This window comes from Neophocaena asiaeorientalis, unplaced genomic scaffold (assembly GCF_003031525.2).
Source record: "Neophocaena asiaeorientalis asiaeorientalis breed wild unplaced genomic scaffold, Neophocaena_asiaeorientalis_V1.1 scaffold116, whole genome shotgun sequence".
In the NCBI taxonomy this organism is placed as follows: Eukaryota; Metazoa; Chordata; class Mammalia; order Artiodactyla; family Phocoenidae; genus Neophocaena; species Neophocaena asiaeorientalis.
The window spans coordinates 3,046,408-3,066,404 of record NW_020174561.1 but is presented as its reverse complement, the minus strand read 5'-3'; the positions used below and the strand labels follow the sequence as shown (position 1 = coordinate 3,066,404).

At 35.9% G+C, this 19,997-nt stretch overlaps 1 protein-coding gene across 2 annotated transcripts in view; it reads right to left on the bottom strand.

Moving 5' to 3' along the window:
• The window catches only part of IQUB (IQ motif and ubiquitin domain containing), a 67,351-nt gene that overhangs the window by 9,291 nt on the left and 38,063 nt on the right, over positions 1-19,997 (bottom strand). For both annotated transcript variants that reach the window (XM_024757805.1, XM_024757804.1), the window contains 3 exons: positions 17,186-17,361; positions 8,950-9,120; positions 6,413-6,589 (listed from right to left, as the gene is read on the bottom strand). In XM_024757805.1, coding sequence (XP_024613573.1) covers positions 6,413-6,589; positions 8,950-9,120; positions 17,186-17,361 — 524 coding nt within the window. The remainder of the gene's footprint in view (positions 1-6,412; positions 6,590-8,949; positions 9,121-17,185; positions 17,362-19,997) is intronic.

Genomic DNA, 19,997 nt, shown 5'->3' with positions numbered 1-19,997 from the left:
CTAATGGTTTCTCAGTAGCATGCAATACTGTTTGACAGCATTTTACCCACAGTAGAACTTCTCTCAAAATTGGATGACTCCTCTCAAACCTTGCCACTGCTTCATCAACTAAGTTTATGTGATATTCTAAATCATTTGTTGTGATTCCAACAACCTTCACGGCATCTTCACCAAAAGTAGATTCCATTCCAATAAACCACTTTCTTTGCTCAGCCATAAGAAGCAACTCCTCATTTATTAAAGTTTTATCATGAGTTGGAGCAATTCAATTACATCTTCAGGCTCCACTTCTAATTCTAGTTCTCTTGCTATTCTCACCACATCTGCAGTTACTTCCTCCACTAAAGTCTTGAATCCATCAAAGTCATCCATGAGGGATGGAATAAACTTCTGCCAAACCCCTGTTAATGTTGATATTTTGACCTCTTCCCATGGGTCACAAATGCTCTCAATGGCATCTAGAATGATGAATCCTTTCCAGAAGGTTTTCAATATACTTTGCCCACATCCATCAGAGGAGTCATTATCTATGGCAGCTATAGCCTTATGAAATGTATATTTATTTTAAAAAATTATTGAAATATAGTTGATGTACAATATTATGTTAGTTTCAGATGTTCTACATAATGATTTAACATTTGCATACAATATGAAATGATCATCTGGATAAGTCTAGTAACCACCTGTCCCAGTACAAAGTTATTACAATATTATTGACCATATTCCTTATGCTGTATATTACCTCCCTGTGACTTATTTACTACATAGCTAGAGGTTTGTACCTCCTAATCCCCTTCAACTATTTTGCTGCCCACCCCGCTCCGACGCTCTTACTTCTGGCAATCACCTATTTGTTCTCTGTATCTACAAGTATCTTTTCGTTTTGCTTTGTTTTTTTTAGTTTTTAGATTCTACTTATAAGTGAGGTTGTGCAGTATTTTTCTTTCTCTGTCTGACTTATTTCACTTAACATAATGCCCTCTAGATCCATCCATGTTGTAGCCAATGGTAAGATCTCATCTTTATGGCTAATACTCCATTGTGTGTGTGTTGGTGTATATATATATATATATATATATATATATATACACACACACACACACACACACACACACACCCCACATCTTCTATATCTATTTCTATTTTTTCTTTCTCTGTCTGACTTATTTCACTTAACATAATGCCCTCTAGATCCATCCATGTTGTAGCCAATGGTAAGATCTCATCTTTATGGCTAATACTCCATTGTGTGTGTGTTGGTATATATATATATATATATATATATATATATATATACACACACACACACACACACACACACATACCACATCTTCTTTATCCATTTGTCTATCAATAGATAGTTAGCTTGCTTCCATATCTTGGCTATTATAAACAGTGCTGCAATGAATACTGGAATACATATCTTTTCAAATTAGTCTTTTTGTTTTCTTTGGGTAAATACACAGAAGTGAAATTGCTGGGTTACATGGCAGTTCTATTTTTAATTTTTTGAGGAAACTCCACATTGTTTTCCATAGCGGCTGTACCAATATAAATTCTACCAACAGTGCACAAGGGTTCCCTGTTCTCCATATCCTCACCAACCCTTGTTATTTGTTGTCTTTTTGATGATGGCTCTTCCACAGGTGTGAGGTGATATCTCATGGTGGTTTTGATTTGCATTTCCCCGATGATTAGTGATGTTGAGCAGATTTTCACACGTCTGTTGGCCATCTGCATGTCTTCCTTGGAAAAAGGTCTATTCAGGTCCTATGCCCATTTTTAATCCTGTTGTTTGTTTTTGATGTTGGGTTGTATGCATTCTTTGTATATTTTGGATATTAACCTCTAATTAGACATTTCATTTGGAAATACCTTCTCCCATTCAGTATGCTGCCTTTTCACTTTATTGATAGTTTCATTCACTGTGCAAAAGACTTTTAGTTTGATGTACTCCCACTCACTTATTTTTAGCTTTGTTTCCCTTGCCTGAGGACACGTATCCAAAAAATACTTCTAAGACTGATGTCAAAGAGCATACTGCCTAGGTTTTCTTCTAAGAGTTTTAAAGTTTCAGGTTTTACATTTAAGTCTTTATTCCATTAAGTTGATTTTTGTATTTGGTGTGATAAAGTAGTCCAGTTTGATTCTTTTGCATGTGGCTGTCCAGTTTTCCCAACACCATTTATTAAAGAGACTGTCTTTTCCCCCAGTGTGTATTCTTGCCTTCTTTGTCATAGATTAATTGTCCATATAAATGTAGGGTTGTTTCTGGGCTCTCTATTCTGTTTCACTGATCTATGGATCTGTTTTTGTGCCAGTACCATACTGTTTTGATTACTGTAGCTTTGTAGTACAGTCTGAAGTCAAGGAGCATGATACCTCCAGCTTTGTTCTTCTTTCTCAAGATTGTTTTGACTACTCAAAGTCTTTTGTGTTTCCATACACATTTTAGAGCTATTTGTTCTAGTTCTGTGGAAAATGCCCTTGGAATTTTGAAAGAGGTTGCATTAAATCTGTAGACTGCCTTGGATATTATGTGATTTTAACAATATTAATTCTTCCATTTGTTTGTGTCATCTTCAATTTCTCTCATCAATGTCATAGTTTTCTGAGTACAAGTTTTACCTCGTTGGTTAGATTTATTCCTAGGTATTGTATTCTCTTTGATGTAATTATAAATGGGATTGTTTTCTTAATTTCTCTTTCTGAGAGTTTGTTATTAGTGTATAGATATGCAATAGATTTCTGTATATTAATTTTGTATCCTGCAACTTTACTGGATTCATTGATGAATTCTAATAGTTTTTTGGTGTTATCTTTAGGATTTTCTCTACATAGTATCATGTCATCTGCAAATAGTGATAGTTTTACTTCCTTCTTTCCAATTTGAATTCCCTTCATTTCTTTCTCTTGTATGATAACTGTGGTTAGGACTGCCAATACTATGTTGAATAAAAGTGGCAAGAGTGGGCATCCTTGTCTTGTTTCTGATCTTAGAGGAAATGCTTTCACCTTTCCACTATTGAATATGATGTTGGTTGTAGGTTTGTCATATATGGCCTTTATTATGTTGAGGTATGTTCCCTCTATGCACTTTGTTGAGAGTTTTTATCACAAATGAATGAAGTTTATCATAGCTTTTTCTTCACCTATTGAATTGATCTTATAATTTTCATTCTTCAGTTTGTTAATGTGGTGTATCACACTGATTTGCAGCATTGAACCAATCTTGCATCCCAGAGATAAATCCCACTTGATCATGGTGTATGGTCCTTCCAGTGTGTTACTGAATTCGGTTTGCTAACATTTTGCTGAGGACTTTTGCATCTATGTTCATCAGTGATATTGGCGTGTAATTTTCTGTGATGTCTTTGTCTGGTTTCAGTATCAGGGTGATGCTGGCCTCATAGAATGAGTTTGGAAGTATTCCTTCCTCTTCAGTTTTTTGGAGTAGTTTGAGAAGGACAGATGATAACTCTTTTTTAAATGTTTGGTAGAATTTCCCGTGAAGCAGTCTAGGCCTGAACTTTTATTTGTTGGGAGTTTTTGATCACTGATTCAATTTCATTACTGGTAACTGGTCTGTTCATATTTTCTATTTCTTCCAGGTTCAGTCTTAGGAGATTGTATGTTTCTAGGAATTTATCCGGTTCTTCTAGGTTGTCCACTTTATTGGTGTGTAATTGTTCATAAGAATCTCCTATGATCCTTTAATTTCTGTGGTGTTGGTTGTAACCTCTCTTTCATTTCTGATTTTATTGATTTGGCCCCTCGTTTTTTCTTGATGAGTCTGGCAAAAAGTTTATCAATTTTGTTTATCTTTTCAAAGGACCAGCTCTTAGTTTCATTGATATTAGTCTCTTTATTTCTGCTCTGATCTGTATTATTTCTTTCCTTCTACTAACTTTAGGTTTTGTTTCTTCTTCTTTTTCTAGTTCCTTTAGGTGTAATGTTAGGTTGTTTATTTTGAGATTTTTCTTATTTCCTGATGTAGGCTTGTATCACTACCAGCTTCCCTCTTAGAACTGTGTCTGCTGAATCCCATTGATTTTGGATCATTGTCTTTCCATTTTTATTGTCGCCACGTATTTTTTTTATTTCCTCTTTGATTTATTCAGTGACCCATGTTTAGCAGCATATTATTTAACCTCCAAATGTTTTTACCTTTTGTAGTTTTTTTTTCTTGCAGTTAATTTCTAGTCTCATAGCATTGTGGTTGGAAAAGATGCTTGATATGATTTCAATATTCTTAAATTTATTGAGACTTGGTATTAACCTTCATAAAAATAAAGAGAGTTAGGGCTTTGCTATGGAAGAGCCTTTGGCTTATGGAAATGTTATGGCTGGTTTGATCTTCTATCTAGACCACTCAAATTCTCTCCATATCAGCAATAGGGCTGTTTCATTTTCTTAGCACTCATGTGTTCACTGAAGTAGCACTTTTAATTTCCTTCAAGAACTTTTCCTTTGCATTTACAAGTTGACTAACTATTTAGTGCAAGAGGCTTAACTTTTCGCCTATTTCAGCTTTCGACAAGCCTTCCTCACTAAGTTTAATCATTTCTAGCTTTAAATTCTCCAATTTAAAGGGAGAGGTGTGCAACTCTTCCTTTCACTTGAACTCTTAGAGGCTGTTGTAGGGTTATTAATTGGCCTAATCTCAATAATGTTGTGTCTCAGGGGATAGGGAAACCTGAGGAGAGGGAGAGAGTTGGAAGTACCACCAGTTGGTGGAGAAGTCAGGACACACACACGTCAATTAAGTCTGCTGTTTTATGTGGGTGAGGTCCATGGTGCCCCAAAACAATTACAATAGTAACATCAAAGATCAGTGACCACAGATCACCGTAACAAATATGACAATAATGAAAAAGCCTGAAACATTCCAAGAATTACCAAAATGTGACACAGAGACACAAAGGGAGCAAATACTCTTGGAAAAATTGTGCCAAAAGACTTGCTCAATGCAGCGTTGTCACAACCTTCAATTTGTAAAAAGAAAGAAAAGAAAAAGAAAAAGAACACATACACAGTATCTGCAAAACTCAGTAAAGTGAAGTGCAATAAGACATGGTATACTTGCACATAGCATATCATTCCATTCATGTGACACTCTAGGTTAGGTATAACTATAGAAATAAAATTCTGATCAGTGTTTGCCAAGGGTTAGGTAGCCAGGGGAAGGGCTGATTACAAAGTAGCAGCATGAGGGAATTTGGGGGAGGTGATAAGACTATTTTTTATCTTGATTGTGCTGTTGGCTGTTGATTATATGACTCTGAATTTGTCAAAACTCACCAAAAAGATTGAATTTTACCAAAGGTAAATTTAAAAAGTGAATAAAATGATACAATGTTATATGAATGTGTAGAATATTAAATTCTATTATACTACTGCAAGCATATAAAAACTGAGTAAGTCTATAGAAGACTAAAAGGTAGCTTGGAAAAATGAAACACCGATGTGAATAAGAAATAATTCAATGGTCAACTTTTCTATTGAACTTTTGTTATATTTTGAAATTATCTTGCAATACAGTTAAGTTTCAAAACTTCATTAAAAAGAAAGAATATAAAAAATAAACAATTTTAATTTTTCTAAAAATTTTGACTAAATATTGAGATTTTGTTTATGTTAAAAAAGCAAAATACATGTTTAGTCAGCTTTTTAAACAGATTATTAGTCTAAACATAATCACTGGAACAAAACGCTGTTTCAAATTCTTTAGTAAACCACCTCCCCAAAACTTTACTAAAGGTGTTTTAAATAGTTTTGCAAAGTAAGAAGGCAGTAAGGCACTTATCTTGGCTTTAGAGAGAAAAATCCCCAAAGGAGGCTAAACATGTTAGAGTTGGAAAAGGTAGTTTAATTCAAATACGTGTTACATTTGAAGTTCTCGCAGGATATCTATGTGGATCTGTTCAGTAATAATTATAACTCCATGATAAGTATTATAAAGGAACACAAACAGGTGCATGTAGAATATCAGATACGAAGAGTTTAACTTTCTCTGAGGCCTAATGAAGGAGGGTACATGTGAATTGAGTCTTAGAAAATGAAGAGGAGTTGGCTGGGTAAAGTAGGGGACAGCATTCCAAGTGGAAGCAACAGCACATGGAAAAGCATGATGGTGTGAGAGATCATGATGTGTTCCACACACTGTAATATTCAACTGGATATTTAATCCAGAGAGTAGGAGAGAATTCAAGCTTGGAAATACAAACAGAAAAAGCTAAATGATTCATTTATCAACATAAAAAATATCATTCAAAGGAGATTTCACCAATAAGATGGTCTTCCACATGGACCTCCTAGTAAGGTATTAAAGCAAAATCTGCATATACTTCGACTTACTATAGCACGTCTTAGAATTTTGATAAAGGAACACAGGGAAGAAAAGGTAGAGTACCTTAAGGTGTCTTGCAACTTCTGGATTAAACAGAGGTGTTTTGATGTAATTAAAAAAGAGTGTTGCAATCCTTTTTCTGAGTCCTTCAAGGTTCTCATGTTTGACTCCTCTCATCATAAGGTCAACCTCCCTGTCAATCAATTCTAGAATTTCCTGAGTCAGTTTACATTCATGTTCCTGTGTAAAACACAACCATATTCAGTATAGAATTTTAAAAATCACTAGTTTTTAAAATTATCACCCAAACAAACTGAAAACTACATTCCAAAGGTAACAAAACATTGCTGACATAAGTATAAATTGGTGCCACTAATTTAGAAAAAATTTTGACATTATCTAGTAGAACTTAAGATATGCATAATCTACAACCCAGCAATTCTACTCTTAAGTGCTTTAAAAAATGTGCACGGAGTCATCGTTCACACCAGCTCAAAATGAGAAACAACTAAATATCCATAAATAAATTGATTACAAAAATAATGACGGCTTATTCATACAGTAGAGTATTACCTGATATATGGACATGAATTAACTAGAGCTATATACAGTAACAAGTTTAAATCTTACAAATTAATGTTGAGCAAATGAAGCAAGGCACAAAATAATACATACAGTCTCATTCCATTTAAATAAAATCCAAAAATAAACAACACTACGCCGTATTATTTAGAGATGTATACAGAGGTGGTAACTATGAAGAAAAATCAAGGAAATGACTACCATGAAAGTCTGTATGGTAATTACTTTTAGAGGACGAGAGGGTGAGTTGCAGATATGAAGAGAAAGAGGGACGTTGGCAATGTCCCGTTTTGGGGCCAGAGGGCAGTAACAAGACTGGTAGTTTTATATTTGCTAAACTATACACGTATATTTTATACATTTTTTTCTGCATGTTTATATAATTCACAATAATCTTTAACAAAGTAATAGAAATGATGGTGACTGAATAAGAAAGCCCAAGTAAGAGTGAAGTGATTAAAACAGAAGGATTTAGAAGTAATAAAAGAGAAGTAAGTTGCTCCAACTGCCCAAGAGGGACTACAAAAAACATAGTTGAATGAAGGAGTCAGAGGGTAACGTCAGTAACTGTATAATAATGCTCTTCTCTTCTTTTTAATATGTACTTGGTATGGCTAATACAAGAGTCTGCATCAGTGGTCTTTGACCCTGAGGGCACATTAGAATGACCTAGGGAAGATTTTAAAAGATTTTAACAGTGCCCTCACACTTGAGAATCTGATTTAACTGCTCTGAAATGGGGCCTAGATATCATTCCTATTCATTTATTCTCATACTCTCTCTCCCTTCCTCTGTGTATCTCTTTCTCTCTTTCAAGCTCTCCAGATGATTCTAACATACACCCAGGTTCAAAATTCACTGGTCTATATTAGCAACTGTCATCAAAATAATACTTATTATTTAGTGAGGGCTCCCTATTTGTAAGCATTGAGACACATAAATTATATATTTTATTTATATTCTAATACATACGTATGTATAAATATATACACATATATATGTGTGTATCTTCAAAGCAACTAATTTTACAGATGATGAAACTGATTTTCAGAAATATTAAATAACTAATCTACGGTTGTGCAGCCACCATAAACACAGCCAGAAATCCAGTCATGCTTAAAAGCCTTAATCCTCCATCAGATACTGTTAAATAAATGTATATGTGGATATATTAGGTTAAACATATTAAGACATGCACAACTTATCTTTTATGAGTCCATCCTTTGGTTTTTTTAATTAACCAGCTAATGGTCCTAATTATGTCAGGTAAGAATATTTCTACTGTACTCTCTACCTGCACTCTCCTTTTGCCAATTTGGTCTTTCTACTGCCCTCTACAGATACCATGCTTATTTCCCAGCTCTGGACCTATGGCTTCTCCCCTCTTCCTATCTCTAGCTTCAAAGGCATAGTCACTTGACAAACATCTCTGAAAAGGCTGTCCAGAAAAAAGGCAGTCAATGCCTTATTGAGTCCATGCCTCTGCTTTCAAGATGGGCAGAAATATGAGAGACCTATGGGGACTTACCTTCCAACAAGAACCATTTACTCAACTACTTAAAGTGCCTTAAATCAATAACTGATGAGGAAAAGGAGGTAAAAATACTTATACTGATGCTGCATTAAAACTGCTAAAAATAAAATTTTCATTAAAAAGTGTGAAAATATATAGCCAATAACTGCTGTTTTATTGAACTGAGTTGAGTACTAATCTCATGCTGTATATATCTACATTCATTGCAAAATTAAGGATACATTTAGAATATTCATTGTGTTATATTTACTTTTGTATGTGTCATAATATATAGTTTGAGAACTTGTAGATAAATGTTAATGCATAAACCATATCCTCCCCCAATTATACCCAAACAAGACAGTTGTTCACAAAATAAAATGCATATATATAGACATTTATTATCTTTATAATTACTTAATACAAACCATCTTGTTTATTTTAGTATTCAATTTTTTTATTGATAGTGGTAGTGATACCCAAAAACTAAGAGAAACTCACGTACCTTTACAGTATGTTTGAGTGTTAACAGCACATCCAGTCTCTCATCTTGAGAGATATTTTTCAGCACAATGCAGTTATAGATGTTTTGCAGCTCTCTGGCTCTGATGGTGAATTGTGTATCCATCTCAATTATTTTGCCATCAAATGTTCTCCATAGCTTTGGAGCTGAACACTTAAAAATAATGTTTATAATTATCAGTTAATTAAAAGTTCAAAAATAATTTTGTTCCTTCTACTATAAGTTAACCTTATTATCATGTGCTTTATGGAATAAAACTATCACTAAAACTTAAGAAAATTATTTGAAGAATTTGTAGACCATGGGAAAGTAAAACAATTTAGGAAAAAAAATATGAGAGAGCTTTAGTCTGCAGAAGTACAAACACTTCCTCAGGATTCAGAATTTGCTACTAATTTGTACTAACTAGTATGATGGTTAGCTTGATGGATTTATGAAATAACCCCTGGGGAACAAAGCATGCTATTTAGAATGCTAAAAAAATTATCTACTTGGTTCAATTATACTGAGTTGTATGAATGTGTCTTGATCATGCCTTGCCAATTGAGAACAACCCTTGTGGGACAATGATTACAATCCTCAAGGCATTAGACCTACAGATATAGCAATATGGGCCTCAGTTACAGTTCTGTTTCCTATAAAAATAAATCTATAACAAGTTCACAGTTCTTCACAAAGCAGATGTCCATAGGGAAACAGCTGTATTTAGCTATTTTAGCAGTGCTGTGGCCCCTGCCTCCCTGACAATGGCTAAGATTCTCACTTCCTACTTCCAAATCTGGCTTGGTGCCTCCCAACATAGCCCGTCTCCTGAACTGAGGGTCAAAGATGGAGCCAACTTGCCCTGAAGCTCATGTGAGGAGTCCCAGGCTAAGAATTCAGAGATAGGAAATGGAGTGAGTCCTCCACTGACTCAGGACCACAACAAAATATTTAAAGACTATGTTTGCCAGTGCTTTTGTTCCCTCCTACTCAAACTATTGAGACTTTAAGAGAAGATGCATTGACCTAGAAAGAGCACAGTGAAAATTCACTGACTCTTCTACTTTAAGGTATAAAGCTGCTCAGTTTCTTTCCCCGATTATAATCTATCAAAAAGGAGGCTATGTTGATCACGATTTCTAACTGTCCAAATGCTGCATTTTTGTAGACTGATTGGTAATTGCTTTGGAGACCCGTAGTCCAATTTATGCCATACTTGCAAGCATTTAAATCTTAGATTTGATATAATTTAAAGTTTAAATAGAAGCCTATGTATCACAATAAATCATCAGGAATGTAGAATAGCCAAATAGAGAAACCATTTAAGGCTGTATTTAGTATGACAGTAGTATGAATTTTTAGTTACAGCCTCAATTTACCTTTAATTTTTTTACATTTCATATTAGCTAAATTACATTGAAAACTACAAAGCTACCATTTAACAACTATATTTGATATGTTTTCAAAGTAATGGCATCATTTTCTGATCAAAGGTAAAATGAACGTTGTGCAGAGCTAGGAATCTTCATCAGAAACTTTAGATCCTCAGTTCTAGTTTTAATCTAGCAAATGAGAAGCTGCAGCCCTATGATTAATTTCTATTTTTAAGCCATAAATCTAATATTAAATAATATAGAGTTAATTAGCAGATTTATAAAATTAATAAAATTTATTAAGGATTACAAAAGGGAAATAGCTCAATAAGAAAATATTTTATGATTTAATTATTATCACTTAGAAATTTTTAAAAATATATTGTTTTAAATGGATACAGCCCTGTTTGGGGTAGGCCTCAGAGTGTTACTGAAATCTAATGTTTGCTGCAAAGCTCTTTTTAAAACCTTTAAGGAATAAGCAATCTTAGGCTAAGTTTCATATAGCAATATTCTAAAGTCTAAAGCCTTAATCTTTGTGCACAGTTTTCCTCAGGGTGGCTCTATTAAATGCAATTTCCCTTCTTCCAGTAATGTGATCAATACCTTTAGCTCTTCAGGCTGATAAGTTATTTCATTTGTAATAATCCACGTACAATAACCTTTTAATGAAATGCTTAGTCCATCTACTTTATCGTGGTTTTTTTCAGCTGTTGTATTGATTTAACTCTACCTTTCCTCCAAGTTTTTAGCCCCATCTAAGATACTGTGATATAGTAATACCTTGGATTTTTTCCAAATATATTTAACATCCAAATCGTTTCTACCCTTCGATTTTTAACTTAAATCCTAACTTTTCTATAAAGATTCCTAACTACTATGGTTTGAAACCACTGAAATCACTATTATCTGTCCTATTGCACACATAAAAACACACACACACACACACACACACACATGCAGTGGGGCAATGCAATTTGTTCTATAATTATAACTCTATTTCTCCCTACAGATTATAAGAAATAAATTTCTTATGTAGTCTTATATATTTCACAGGGCCTACAGTATTCATTCATTCATTCAATAAGTATTTATTGTGTTTACTATAAACTGGTCAGTGTACTAGGTAGCAAGTAGATAAATTCTAATTTCATGAAATCTTAAATCTAAGAGCATAGAAAGATTAATAAATAATTAAAATAAAAGTTGATTATGCTTGATGATGCAGGTAAACAGGTAACTACAGTTTGATATGAAGCACTTAACTGGTGAAAAGAAAATAATATCTAAGACAAAACCTGAAGAATAACTAGGAGTTAACCAGATTAAAGGGAACTGAGTGATATAAGCAAAGATTCCTAGATTTGAAGTTTGAGTTCCCTAGTGTAAGCACTGAAATGACATTAAAAAAATCTGTTTGGCAAAGTTGTTTTTATATTTGGATTTATTTCTGCCAACACTGATAACCTGGTCTTCAAGTCTAAGCTTCTCTGATTGCAGGCCTTAAGTTATTTCTTTTATTCTGATGCAGGAAAATGTCAACTTTGCTTATTTCTCTTTCTATGTCTTTTTTTCTTTGAATGCTTTGACTGCAATAAGAGATGTACAACAATCATGTTCTTAAACTGCTTCAGAAAACAGGAGCATAATAAATTCCACTTAGCTGCCAACAAATGAAACAGCATAGACTCTGGAGGAGAGGAACAGAAGAACAGCAGGAAGACACATTTTGAGGAAGGGAAGGTGGAGAGATAAAAACCTTGAGAGCAGCAAGCTTCCACAAAAGAGAAGAAATGGCTGCACTGTGAGAGTCGGTCTTTTCTCTCTCCTAAATTAATACTCTAGACCCTCAGGGGGCAAATTAAGAATAACACTAACCCCCCAGAGCTACTGGGTAGTGATCAACTTTTCTTTTACACAGCAAAGTGGTTTTGTCCGTCCATAGAGGACACCTCTGTGTACTGTGGTACTCAGAGAGAGGCAAGAGCTGGTTGCATTTTTCTATCCCATTACCTGTTGGCCACCTGAGTAAGGAGAAAAAAAATTCAATGACACAGCTAAAGTAGATTGCAGTTTTTTAGCTTGTGATTTTGAAAAGTGGTGTGTAAATCAAAGAGAATCAAAGAAATAAATGGCCTTGACTCTAGGGAAAACCTCTTGCAGAAATTCAAATTGTCTCTTTACACAGTTTGGGTAAGCAGTACCCAAGATATATTAGAAACTGACTGATGATTTTTCATTCAAATTTCTTGACCTGAATTTCTTCACCTCTGTCTATTTGTGAGTTTTTAACATTTGACAACCTGTGGATGTCAATGTTTGATGTGATAAAATTACAAATTATTTAACTAATGCTTCAAAAATCTTTAAACTTTTTATGGAGAATGAAGGCTTAGTATAGAATCCCTAATAACTGATTAGTTCATTGCTTTTATTGGACTAATTTAAAATAGTAATCATTCCCTACTCATTTAACATCCAAATCAGAGAAATTCTGTGTCCAGGATAAGAAGATAAAAAATAAAATATTAGTTCAATACACTACATAATACTTAGACACACTGAAGTTAAACTAAAACCAAACCATAAAATTTTATTTTCCAGAGTTATTTCCAAATTATGGGAAAGTAAATATTCTCTTTACATATCTATATGTTATGGTGCTAAATGTGGATCTAAAATCCGCGTTATGGCCCTGGTGGTTAGCGTTAACATTTGAAAAAACTCTGACCTTATCTAGCCTCAGGGATTACTTATAAGCTGTTTTTTCTTAGCAATCAAAAAAACTGTAGAATAAGTTACTTCAAGTTTCACGAAATCAACACTGACTCCTCCTGAATGTTTATTGGAGACAATGCTAGGCATGGGTAGGGTGGGATAGGCATAAAACGGTAGAGAACTGTTATAACTATTTACAACAAAAGACTATAAAATCTACCTTAACTGTTTTCTATGATGTTTATCATGGCACCATATCCAAAAAGGTGATTTAAATGACTTTGTATTAGAATAACAACGATTTCACAATTTACTATAACAGGTTAAAAGCAGGTCAAAAGTCACCATTGGTCAATATTTTTAAAGAATGGACTAATTAGGCTACGTAATGGACTGGGGATTGACCTCAAGTGCAGTTGTTCCATTCCGTGGTTGTGTTTTGTCTTGCCCTGTCAAAACTGAGGTAAAATTCTCTTGTATTCTCTTGTATCAGCTAAAATGTCCATTTCCTCTAAGTCTTAGCCTGGGGATTGGTGAGATTAACTGGTTTATCAGCTGGGGTGACCATAGGTTCAGAACCCCAATTCTAAAACCTATGACCCACACAAAAACCTATGACCCACAAAAAAGCCTTTCCCTTGATTTCTACAAGTTTTTGTGGCTAACTTTTCCATCCTTCCTGTCATCTTCTGATCCTGCATCTTTGTGTGCTGCCCTGAATCAGTCATTAAGGCCCAGTCATTTCTCTTGCTCCTTTTCCTCTTATGAAAAAAAAAATCATCTTGCACTTAATATTTCAATTATTAGTGATATAATTAATGAAGTTACAAGAAGCCACATTGTGTCCCACTGCCTTCTAACTGTCCTCCCTCTACTCTCTCTCCTGGCAACACTCGAAAACCTCCGTTTTCCTGGGATAGAGCAATTCTTCCCATACTCAGGATGCTTTAGGGTCTCAGATTCTACCCCAAAACTTATCAAAGTATTTACCAAAAAAAAAAAAAAAAATCTTCCTTCCTCACAGGAATTCTCATGAACAAAATCTCCCCATCTCATCTTTTTTGGTGACATTTAAAGAACTTCTTACAAAGTTATACTTCATGACAGAGAGTAATCGTCATCAACTGGCTCCAGAGGCGCTTTTATATGTTGGGACTTGATCTACCTTTGGACTCTCTATAATTTAAAACATGTTTAGGGACAATGCTAGACATGAAGCTGGAGGTTGGGGGATGGGGTGAGGGGTGTGCAGGCATAATGAAGAATAGACATTGTATAAGTATTTACAACAAGAATTTAAAATCGCTTACAGGAAACAAAGCAGCAGATGAAGCACAAGCAGGAAGTCCTGTACAAGGTTCAGCCTTAAATAAGGAAGGTAAGTACCACCCATCTTCCCTGTCCATTGGCACCTGAGAGGCCTCCAGCTCTTTCTTGTGCCCTGGGTCCATGCTGTCCTCTTAAGGTTAACAATCAGACACATAAGGAACACAGTTCCCAGTGATGAAGCTGGATTCAACATAGAGCAACTTGATAAAGGAATAAGTTTAGTTCAAAATATGACTCTGGAGAAGTATGAATATTATGGCTTCCATACAGTAGAACTCAGCTATTCTAGAATGAAGATACTCAAGAATTTGAAATGATAGTATCTACATTGCATATTTTCTCATAGTACCTGAAATATAAAATTACAAATCACTGGGGCTTCCCTGGTGGGGCAGTGGTTAAGAATCCGCCTGCCAATGCAGGGGATACGGGTTCGAGCCCTGGTCCGGGAAGATCTCACATGCCGCGGAGCAGCTAAGCCCGTGTGCCACAACTGCTGAGCCTGTGCTCTAGAGCCCACGAGCCACAACTACTGGAGCCCACACATCACACTACTGAAGCCTGTGCTCCACAACAAGAGAAGCCACTGCAATGAGAAGCCCGCGCACCACAACGGAGAGTAGCCCCAGCTCGCCACCCACGCACAGCAACAAAGACCCAATGCAACCAAAAATAAATAAATAAAATATATAAATTTTTTTTTAAAAATTACAAACCATTATTTCTTTCCCTTATTTTTCCTCCCTACCTTCCTCCACAAGCACTTACTGATACTCTGTGATGAGCACTGAGCTAGGATATGAGGCTATGCAGATAAAAGATGGCTCTTGCCTTAAGAAACTCAGAATCTAGGAACGATTTAGACATGTAAACAGATATAATGAAAACTGACCACTATGTACTAAGACAAAAATGAAACAGAGTCTTATGAAGGTATATAGTACAGGCTAAAGTAGGAGGATCAGTGATCCTTCCTGGAAGAAGGGACATCTGAGCTTGTTTTGAAGGGTGACTACTTGGTTACTGAAGAAGGAAGGAAAAGATGTGCCATGTAGAGGCCACAGCAGATGCAAAAGCATTGAGAGCATGTGGTCTTTCTGTGAACATGCAAGTAACTGAGCGTAGCTGAAACAGTACGGCTGTAGTGTGCAAGCAGAGATGATATACAACTGTGGGATGGGTCAGGTGTGCCAAGAATCGACTATACAAGTTCTTGTTCCTTGAGGGCAACAAGGAGGGCCAGGGGCAGAGTTGTGTTGAATGAGGTCCCTATGGCAACAATACGGATGATGGAGGAGGGAATTAAGAAGTGAGACTGGAGGTCGAAAGCCTCACTTGGGGACATAAAGTAATCCAGATGGGAAGGAAATCCAGATCCAATTAAATCAGTGTCAAGCTTACACACACAAGGCAAGACCTGTCTCATGACAGCCTCTCAGAGGAGATAGGGAAGCAGGAGAGGGGAGCTGTTCCATAACATCTCAGAAGCTTCCCATCCTCTCCAGTGCCAGCAGGATCACAAGGCATTCCACCAAGACTCAGATTAGCTGTGGTCCAAGTCTTTGTTTACGTGGCGAATTTGGATACACGCAAGGTCATCAAGGTGCATGGCAGAGCCACTTCCCTGTAGGCAGTGGTAGTGAGTTTGGAAAGGAAGAAGTAAAGAACTGAGGAGATTATTAAAGTAATAGAACAGACAGTTTGGTGGCTAAGTGGGACGTCAAGAACAATGCCCAGGTTTCTGTCTGAAGCAACTTAAGTAGATGATGAAACATTCACAGAAGATAAATTATGCGAGTGTTACAGAAGAGGATCAGTTCGGAGGTGAGGGGTCAAGGAAAGGTAAGATGATATGACTCAGGGGTTGACATGTCAACTTGAGGATTACTCTCGGGACATCCAAAGAGCAATGATAGTAGGCAATTCAGGATGTGATTTGGAAGCTCCTAGGAGAGGTCTGGCCTGGAACTGTAGGGAGTTCCAGGATGCAGGCAGTAGTTAAAACCACAAGAAAAATTGAGATCAAACAGGAGAGCGTATAGGTAAGGTGAGTGGGGGGCATTTATAGTATCAAAAAATATGGTTTTTAAGAACAAATGTTCTCAAATAGCAAGAATCATACAAACAGAATCACTACAGGAGAATATCTTGAAGAACTCCATCCCTTTTCTTCTGGTGGCTGGATTGGCTTTTAATTGTTTGGAAAGATCAAGTTTATAAAAGGAAATTGGTCACTATGGAAACAGGCTATTCAGTATCAAGCAGGCAGTTTCACCACAAAAGGGTAATTACTTTAGTTTTTCCATTAATTGTATGTTTTCATGGTTTTCATTAATCATATATCCTTTGGGTCAGAAATTTCTAGTCACTTAATGAGCTGGTGAACAAAAGCAGAAACACTAGTCTATAGCTATTTCCCCCAGGTTGCTTACTATGGGGCACTGCAGATCCAGACATTTTGTGACTTCAATACTCTACATTTTATCAGGGCGTGCAATTCATCTAATTTCTATAGCCAGCCTAAGTCTAAATGAACAGAGTCACAAAGGTGGTGTCTCCATTTTTCCCTTCATAGCTCTTTCCTTAAGAACACGTTAATTTTATGTGACTTGTCAATTGTTATTCTAGGCTGCAGTGAAAATCTAAAGCTGTATAAGAAGAAAGAAAAATATATACAAAATTTAAATAAATATGTCACCAAAATACTAAACAAAATTCACACAAATTCTTACAATGTAAGTCTCTTCTTTAGTTCATTATTCTATGTTTTTAAATTCAGGATACATTCATATTTAAATAATTGTTACTTCAATAACCTTATCCAAAAAAGCTTGTATCGATGTTTCCTGGTTAGTCGTATAAGCGATGTATCTATGTCTCCCAATGCAAGCAATTATCTGGGTCTCTTTTTCCAGGAGTTCACACAAAGCAGCTTTCCTTTCAGCTCCAGTGAAAGACTGGTTAATGCGTGCAAGTTCTTCTTGCCTCCAGACTAGAGGAATAACATAAAAGACTCTTGAGTTTTTAAAATCCCACATCTTTACAGAACATTTTTTACTATCACCTCCAGACAAGTGTATTTTATTTTTATAACAATTTAAATAAAATTATATATGAATAGAATCATTCATATTGTACACCTGATATATGAAAAAAATAGGATGAAGTAAAAGCTGAGAGACGTAAAGCAATAAAAGTAGAGTCAAACTAACAGAAGCTGTAAGACATCAGTACAGATCATGTCAAATTATGCCTCCAAGTAAGCATGCACACCCCCCCAGTACTGAAACAAATATGGCTTGGATTTGTGGCAGCCATGAACGTGTCCTGCTCAGATCTCCCTCCAAGAGAGTACCTGTAGCTAGGAGTACAGGTGGCCAACAGTACCAGCTATAGCACTTCGGATCTGTCGCCATATTGGAGCAGAGGCCACACTTTTCCCACACTTACTCCCAGTCAATGAGTAAGAACCATGGGAGAAACAGGGCCTGGCCATGTCTGCCCAACAGTGGTCTCTTCTGTGGTCAATCAGAGCTGACCGTCAGGCCGGCTCAGACTTCCTCAGAACTCTACTTGTTTGAAGATCTCCATCCCTCGTCCTCATTCCTTTCCTCTCTGCTTTCACAGGTTGTCAACCTACATCTCAATCTGAAGACTTTCTTTGCCTTTCCCTGCTCTCTCTTCCCTTTACCTTTCACTTCAAACTCCATCTTGGTGTCTGCTTCCCCCAGTACCCAAGTTGACAGTTTTATGTAGAAATGTTGACTTCAATTATTTTCTTCATTATTAGCACTTTTAGAACGATTTTCCATTTTTTTTACAAAACCCTAATTATATCAGCAAATGTTATAAAGTGATTACATTTAAACTTTACTCAAACCAATAAATTAAGTTAGAATAATATTTACAATATTTTAAAGTGCTGGTTACTATCAACAAAGACTGTGATGCACATTACTATATATAAAACAGATAATCAACAAGGACCTACAGTATAGCACAGGGAACTCTACTCAGTACTCTGTAATAACTTATATGGGAAAAGAATCTGAAAAAGAATAGATATATGTATATGTATAACTAAATCACTTTGCTGTACACCTGAAACTAACACAACATTGTAAATCAACTATACTCCAATATAAAATAAAAATTAAAAACAGAATGTGTTACATGAAATACATCCTAAAACCAAACCATAAAATGCCAAAGAATAGTACTTTTATAAACTCACTTTACCTAAAGATTACACCATATTCTCAAAATTAACCTCAGAAAATACAGAGCGCAAGATCCTATCCCAAACTTAAATGAATCAAAATGGCTGGGCTCAGAATTTTTTGTTTTAACAAGTGTTCCATTCAATTCCTATACATGTTAAATTTGGGGAAGAAAACTGTTTTATATCCCATATTTCAAAAGTGTCAAACTTATTTATATTAAAGGAAAAATAATGTTGGAAAGAACCTTAGAAATTAAACAGTTCAACACCCCTCCCCATCTCCCAGCAGCTTGGACAGGTTTAATTTGCTCACCCTGGTCCTGGTCCTAGCCTGTGAGGCTAAACAGTCTATTCTTTGCACCACATGGCATCGAAGACAGCTGTCACAGTCCACTTAGGTTTTCTCTTTTCCAGACAAAAACACTTCCCTTTCTTAAAATGCATATTATTTGACATAATTTCATGTCCTATCCAGGCCTAGTTCCTCTTTAATATATGGCATACCAAATTTCTGACAAGATGGAGGTTTATATACAGGCTGTTAACTCCAACTCCTCTCTCCTAAGTTCTTCTAGAAATGATACAGGAAACATGAAATGGGGGAGGAGAGGGAGAGACCGGAAGCAGTACTGGAAATCAGAGAGAGGTGTGATCCATGTGGTAGAAATCTCAGGGCAATTTCCGTAAGACGCAGTGCAGATTCGACTGGAAGACACTCAAGGAGGCACAAAGGTCGTCCCCCAAACTGCTGTTGTCTCATCTCAGAAAGTGGACCCTCTAGCAGAAGGTAGTAAACCTTAACTCAGGACTCAGAACTAGAGAAAATGGTAGGCTATGAATCCATTTGATAGTTTACCTGTCTTAAGAACGTCTTTGAAAAACTTTAAGAAGGAATAAAAGAAGAATGCTTACATTTCAAATCATTGCAGAAAAGAGTAAAAATCATAAATGTTTGTGCAGAAAAAGACAAAAAAATTAGAAATAAAAAGCATAAAGCAAGATGAGAGAAGCAAAATCAGGCATAATCGTTATATTGAAAAATATGAAATGGTTCGTTTTTTTGACTGAAAATAAAATATTATGGTTTTTTAAAAATTCAATGACATGATGTTTTTGGAAGGCACAAAGTGATGCCAAAGACTAAGGTTAAACATAAAAGGATGGTAAATATGAACAACAAAAAAGACAGATACAGGGCTTCCCAGGTGGCGCAGTGGCTGAGAGTCCACCTGCCGATGCAGGGGACATGGGTTCATGCCCCGGTCCGGGAAGATCCCACATGCTGCAGAGCGGCTAGGCCTGTGAGCCATGGCCGCTGAGCCTGCGCATCCGGAGCCTGTGCTCTGTAACAGGAGAGGCCATAACAGTGAGAGGCCTGCGTACCGCAAAAAAAAAAAAAAAAAAAA